Source organism: Alosa pseudoharengus, unplaced genomic scaffold (genome assembly GCF_046254945.1).
Source record: "Alosa pseudoharengus isolate Yale_2024_CS ecotype anadromous, Long Island Sound unplaced genomic scaffold, YU_APseudo_1.1 YU_APseudo_1.1_scf_20, whole genome shotgun sequence".
NCBI lineage: Eukaryota > Metazoa > Chordata > Actinopteri > Clupeiformes > Clupeidae > Alosa > Alosa pseudoharengus.
In genome coordinates, this window is record NW_027468664.1 from 30988250 (window position 1) to 30995749 (window position 7500).

The following is a 7500-nucleotide window of genomic DNA, read 5'->3' on the forward strand; positions in this document are numbered from 1 at the left end:
GCGGATAAACACATATTCGCACGCATACACACACACACATACACAGAGATGTGAACATCGCTATGCAAATACACGGACCTACTTGTGTTTACCACTAAAATGATAACATGACTTGTCACATAAACATTGTCTATGTCCATGGCGATGACTCACAAACAAATAAAGTCTATCAAAATAAAGGTCCAGTATTAGATATGATAAGGTAGCATTTTAAGTGGGGGCTTAAAACCACAAGCTCCGCGAATCACCCAGAACGGTTCCGCAACCCACTTTTGGGTTCCGACCCACCAGTTAAGGAACACTGCTGTATACCGCCCCACGTATTCAAATGACATTTTTTGCTCACCTGTATGCAGAGTTCCTTTTCACAGCGCTCACCTGTCTTCCTGCTCCTTTGGCTTACGTGGGCCCACAAGTAATAATTACCATGCTGTTAGTCTAGTGTTATTAGCACCAAAGATCCAGTACTCAAGTCTTCTACTGTGGATGTGGATCATGTGTGTGTGTGTGTGTGTGTGTGTGTGTGTGTGTGTGTGTCTGTTAGTTTAGCATTATTAGCACCTATACCAACATCCAGTACTCAAGTCTTTTACTGTGGATGTGGATCATGTGTGTGTGTGTGTGTCTGTCTGTTAGTTTAGCATTATTAGCACCTACTGTATACCAAACATCCAGTACTCAAGTCTTCTACTGTGGATGTGGATCATGTGTGTGTGTGTGTGTGTGTGTGTGTGTGTGTCTGTGTGTGTGTGTGTCTAGTATTATTAGCACTTACACCAAACATCCAGTACTCAAGTCTTCTACTGTGGATGTGGATCATGTGTGTGTGTGTGTGTGTGTCTGATAGTCTAGTATTATTAGCACCTATACCAAACATCCAGTACTCAAGTCTTCTACTGGAGATGTTGATCTGTGTGTGTGTGTGTTTAAGGGTTAAGGGAGGGTGGATGGGGGACAGGGGGATGTGTGTGGGATGGTTTGGTATGTGTCTGTTTTTATGAGAGTGAGTTGGAGTGTGTGCATGTGTACTGTGAGGCTGTGTGAGTGGTTGTGTGTGTGTGTGTTTGTGTATGTAGGTGTGTTTTCATATTTACAGACAGATTTAGCTTGTGATGACTGAAACACATCTGCAGACTCTGTGACTACATTACCCAGCGTCCATCGGTATCTCTCTCCGCTAGCACAATCAGACACGCCGCCACTGGCGGAATTAAGATCTCAGCTGACAACCTGGCTCCTGTCGGCGCGGCTAAGCTCCAGTGAGCCAGAGACATTCTCCCCCAAATCCTCCGAAAAGAACAACAAAGCTCCCGAACAGAACGTCGGAGTGCTCGTTAGCTAAGACCAGACCGTTTTCCGAGACGGGGAATCCCCCCCACACACAAACACACACACACATACACACACACACACACAGATGGACCTGGGGTTTAACTCGACATTTTTGGAGGTGTGAGGATGGTAGTGTAGGCTGGCTGATCCGTGTGTGTGTGTGTGTGTGTGCTTGTGTGTGTGTGCGTGTGCATGTGAGCACGTGACACACAATATGTGTGTTCTGTCTTCCCCTGGAAGGGATTGTACATTTCCCTTCTTCCTACACACTCACACACACACACACACACACACACATGTACACACACACACACACACACACACAGACTGATTTCCTGTGCCAGGGGATTGGCTTGAGGGAGATCGCTGGGTTTGGTGTGTGCTTATGTAAGGCAACCCTTATCAGAGAGGACAGTGCTGTCTGTTGAGCTCTGTGTCAGGGCTTTCAGGGGATTTTGTCCCTGGCCATCTCTCTATTTATCTATCTTTTATTCATCCTCCATCTCTCTCTTTCCCTCTCTCTCTCTCTCTCTCAATATCTCTCTCTTTCTCTGTCTCTTTCTCTTGATCTCTCTCTCTCTATCCATCTCTCTCCCTCTATCACTCTCTCTTTCTCTCTCTCTTTTCTCTGTCTCTTTCTCTTGATCTCTCTATTTATCTCTCTCTCTCTCTCTCTCTCTCTCACTCTCTCTCTCTCTCTTTATCTCCCACTCTCAAATTCAAATTCAAGATGCTTTATCAGCAAAGGCAATCATCGAAATGTATATAAACTTACATGGATTTAAACTTACATAATATAACCATAGATGACAGAGAACAAAAACAAAAAAGAGGACTCTCTCTCTCTTTCTCTCTTTTCCTTTGTTCTCTTTCTATTGGCCTCTTTCTCTCGTCTAGTTTTTCACAGCCTTCATTTTGACGGCAAAAGCTGACTCCCCACCCCACCCCACCCAGCGCACCCCACTTCAGCTCACCACATGCCTGTTGCCGTGCCGACAGTGTCTCCGATCACACTCCACTGCTCAGCTTCTGCCTACTTGTGCCAGCTGAGGAGCAAAGGTCAACAGCAGGGCAGCTCACAGCTTTAGTCATGCACACATACAGTACACTCTCTCTATATCTCTCTCTCTCTCACACACACACACACACACACACACACAGTGACATAGATATGCACAAGCTGACACATTCTCAGCCACACACACACACACACAAACACACACACACACACACACACTCACACAAATACTGACATAAATATTTGCAAAATAACACATACACACACATTGGCGTGTCCAAGCTGACATGCCCATAACACACTCACACACACACAATCACACACACAAGCTTACACACTCTCTCTCACACACAGACACACACACACACACACACACTGACATAGATATGCTCAAGCTGACACACGCGCAAATACATACACACGCACATTGGCATACATAAACACACGCTGACATGCCCATACACACACACACACACACACACGCTGACACACTTGCAGATATGCACAAGCTGACACACACACACACCAGATATTTCTCCATGTTTCTCACTGTCTCATTCTCTCACTAGCTTTCGCTCTCACTCACTGGAGAATTCTGCCTGTAGTTTCCTCTTACACACACTCTCTCTCTCTCTCTCTCTCTCTCTCTCTCTCTCTCTCTCTCTCTCTCTCTCTCTCTCTCAATTCAATTCAAGAAAGCTTTATTGGCATGAACGTTGCATGAACATTATTGCCAAAGCTCAATTACATGTACACAGAAGAGGTAAAGAGGAAAAATAGAAAAACAGAAAAACTAGAAAAATAGAAAAACTCTCTCTCTCTCTCTCTCACACACTCCCTCTTGTTCTCTTATTCCCCCTCTCGGCTCTTTCCAGTGTGCTTATGACCCTCTGGTGCAAACAGACAAGCGAGGGGTCAAACTGAGGCCCCTCTTGACCCCGGCAGCGTGTCAGTGAGGGGCCCGCTCTCGGCACCCAGAGTCCCTATTTCCATCCTCGGAACACTGCATGAATAAAAGAAAGAACAGAAGCACTATTTCCCCTCTTCTTTCCTGTCTCTCTTTCTCTCTCTCCCTCTCTAGCTCTCTCCCTCCCTCTCTCTCTTTCTCTCCCCCTCTCTCTCTCTCTCTTTCTCTCCCTCTCTCTCCCTCTCTCTCCCTCTCTCTCTCTCTCTATCTCTCTGTTTCTCTGTTATCTGTACTGGCCTGCGGCGTGAACAGAACTGAAGTACAGCTCCAGTGGTTTCTGATTGCGCAAGAACGAGACGCATCCAAAGAAATTAAGACCGAACAGGCGAGCCGAATCCCTTTTCCTGGAGTGTGCGATGTGTGTGTGTGTGTGGGCGTCCAACTGGTTTACATGGGGTTTCTGTGGCAAGGATCTCATTTGTGTTTGTTTGAGTGTGCGAGTGTGGTGTGTGTCTGTGTTGGTGCATGTGTATGTGTGTGTGTGTGTGTGCGTTTGTCTTTCTCTGCACACCAGTGCTTTGCCAGGGTGCTTTTTTTGTCTGCAGGATTTGAACCACAAGCAGACAGTCCTCATCTAAAAGCTCTGAGTCCTCCTCGCTCCGAAATTGATCTTTTCTTCACAGGGGCCGTGTCTCTTTAACAAGCGCATAAACATCTCTCCTGTTGCACCCCGCATACTAGCTACGTTTTGGTTGGAGATTTTAATGAACCTCCCCCGAGAAAGTTTGTGTCTCTGCCTGTTAGTCGCACGTCATGTTTTTTATTTATTTTCTTTTTTTCCTTTTTTTTTTCTCACACTGTAAGCGTTTTAGCACCCAGCTAAAGTGCCAAGTTATGGATGACGGAGGAAGTTTGCCCTGATGGTGCACTGAGGCGTTGGTTTGCATTGAATATGTGATAAGTGTTCACCCCACCCCACCCCACCCCCGTTCCCCACTTCCAACCCCCCTAAACCTACTCTCCTTGCATGCATGCCAGTTATTTCTCTGCTTAACCCAAGAAGGCTCATTTTGTTTTGTGTTGCTACCCACCCCACCTCCACCTCCACCTCCCCCTCCACCTTCCCTCACCTCCTTCCCTCCCCATCCCACTCTCTCAGAACCAGGGCCCCCGCGGACCGCCTACTCCGCAGAACCTTCCGGTAAGTCTCGGAGCGCCAAGCTCGTGAAGCTCTCCATAACGAAGCTCCTCTCTACTTTTTGCGTTATTTATTCATTCATTCAGATTTTTTTTTCACCCTGAAATGTCAAGTTGGGACTTCTTTTTTATTTTTTTATTTTATTTTTGAAACTGAAAGAAGACAAATATGTGACCACGTTGCCCTTACTTGACCTATCCTAGGGTTGATTTAATTATGTTTTTTCTTCCCTTCCCATGATCCCTCAGGAGCAGAGTTCCAGGAAGTGGAGGTGCACTTGCGCCGGCAGAAGTCCGGCTTCGGCTTCCGGATCCTGGGTGGAGACGAGGCAGGACAGCCTGTGAGTCCGGACGCTTGTGAGAAGGCTCGTAATGGCACGGGCTGGAAACCCTGTCACCTTTACTGACTAATCCCCACCCCCCCTCCTAATGTTTCCCCTCTCTCTCTACACACACACACACATACATATACATATGCACACACACACACACACACACAGAAACACACGCATACACACACACACATACACATACACAAACACACACAGACACACATAGATACATACCGTATACACCCACGCATACACACACACACACACACACATACACACACACAAACACACACACATACACACACACAAACTTTCATACTTTCTAACCAGTGACAGTAGTGTAGCAAACACCTTACCTTATTGGACTAATCTTTAGTACTAAAGTCCATCTTCTCCAGTGTGTCCGGTAATTATACGGATTAACCAATGAGCCAGATCTATGAGGCAGGCATTTGGGATGATAAGTTTGAGCAGAGGGATCAGTGTGTGACCATAGTATGTGTGTGAATCTAACATGTGTGTGAGGATAGTATGTGTGTGAATCTAACATGTGTGACAGTAGTATGTGTGTGAATCTAACGTGTGTGTGACCATAGTATGTGTGTGAATCTAACGTGTGTGTGACCATAGTATGTGTGTGAATCTAACGTGTGTGTGAATCTAACGTGTGTGTGAATCTAACGTGTGTGTGACCATAGTATGTGTGTGAATCTAACGTGTGTGTGAGGACTGATAGCCTCCTCTGAGGAAGAGTGAACAATCATAAAGAACCCCACTCCCACACAGATGCTCACACACTCTCTGAGTTGTGTAGGCTTTGTCCTTCATTCACTACTGCTAGATACTAGCAAGCCTCAACTTCTACTGTAAAGCAAAGGGCCTTTGAGACAATATTTATTTTTTTATTGGTGAGATGTGATGATGCTTTGATATCAAGCCCCTTTTCTACCAGTGGACATGGGAATATGAGGATGGAGCTTTTGCCTTTCGACACATCAGCCATCAACTGTCAGCTGTTGACTCTCACGGATTGGGCTCATCTCATAGCCTAACCCCCACCCTGTTAAACCCCTCCACCTTTCCTTTGCACCTCCAACCTTTCTTATATTCAACCACATGTGCTCACCCTAAACTTGACATGACAGTAACGCTGAACCCCCCCCCCCCCTGTTTTCGTCCACCTCACAGATCCTGATTGGGGCCATCATCGAGAAGAGCCCCGCTGACCAGGATGGCCGGTTGCGGCCCGGGGACGAGCTGGTGTCGGTGGACGGCATCTGCGTGGCGGGCAAGCCGCATCGCTACGTCATTGACCTCATGCACGGCGCCGCCCGCAATGGCCAGGTCAGCCTGACTGTCCGACGGAGGAAGCCAGGCCCAGGTGAGCAAGAGAGGACACACACACACACACACACACACACACACACACACACACACACACACACACACACACACACACATTCACACACACATACACACACACACACAAGGACTCACAAGGATACATCAAAATGTATTCTAAATTAAATTACCTAATACACTCATTTCTATTGTACAAAACAAACTGTACAAAAATGACATATCATCTATCAAACTAAAATTCTGAAAATGCTCAGAGTACTATTTTCAAGGGAGCATGAAATCACTTTGCAAATTTTCTATCTAACCCCCCCTCCCTCCACACACACACACGCACGCACGCACGCACGCACGCACACACACACACACACACACACACACACACACACACACACACACACACACACACAGGTTCTGTTCTTTGTGGTTGTTGCTCTTTCACTTCTGCACTCGTTATCTGCTCCTCATTTCTACCATCTGTATCTGCAGTATCTCTCTCTCTCTCTCTCTCTCTCTCTCTCTCTCTCTCTCTCTCTCTCTCTCTCTCTCTCTCTCTCTCTCTTCCACTGTTTTCCTTTTATCACTTCTCCCACTCTGTTCTATTCTTTTCGGTCTTTATCTTTTGCACCTCTCTTGTCTACACCTCCAAATCCTTCCCACAATCCCCATTTTTTCTGGCTTACCCTCTCTGTCCCCTCTCTCTCTCTCTCTCTCTCTCTCTCTCTCTCTCTCTCTCTCTCTCTCTCTCTCTCTCTTCATGTCTCTGCCACTGTCATCGGCGGGCTCTGTTGGATTAGCCAGACTCAGAGCAAACGCTCAGATCTCCTCATCCGTGTGTATCTGTGTCTGTGCGTTCGGTGTGTGTGTGTGTCTGTGCGTGTCTGTGCCTGTGTTTGTGTGTGCCTGTGTGTGTGTGTGTACCTATGTGTGTGTGCGTGTATGTGTATGCCTGTGTGTGTGTGCGCCTGTGTGTGTGTGTGTGTGTGGGTGTGTGTGTGTGTGTGTGTGTGTGTGTGTGTGTGTCTGTGTTCACCTCTTTGAGCTTTTGAGCCTCCTATCTCCAGACACCTCTGCATCCTCCACTCCCCCCGTCCCCACATAGTCTGTCCCAAACTGTCCCTGAGCCATCAGCTTTCGCCCGCATCTTTTATCCCTCACTCCGCTCTGTCTGAACACCCATACACACACACACATACGCATACCCACACACACACAACCAGACACACACACACACACACACACACACACACACACACACACGTATGCATACACACACACCCACAGACACACACACACACACACACAAACACACACACATATACGCACATACACACACACACACACACAGACATACA

The 7500-nt window shown here is 46.9% G+C and overlaps 1 protein-coding gene across 1 annotated transcript in view; it reads left to right on the forward strand.

Annotated features, from left to right (window-relative positions):
* magi2a (membrane associated guanylate kinase, WW and PDZ domain containing 2a) overlaps positions 1 to 7500 on the forward strand; it is a 257352-nt gene that overhangs the window by 227510 nt on the left and 22342 nt on the right. The window contains exons 14-16 of the mRNA XM_076297085.1: positions 4417 to 4458; positions 4704 to 4819; positions 5975 to 6167. Of these exons, the coding sequence (XP_076153200.1) occupies positions 4417 to 4458; positions 4704 to 4819; positions 5975 to 6167 (351 nt within the window). The remainder of the gene's footprint in view (positions 1 to 4416; positions 4459 to 4703; positions 4820 to 5974; positions 6168 to 7500) is intronic.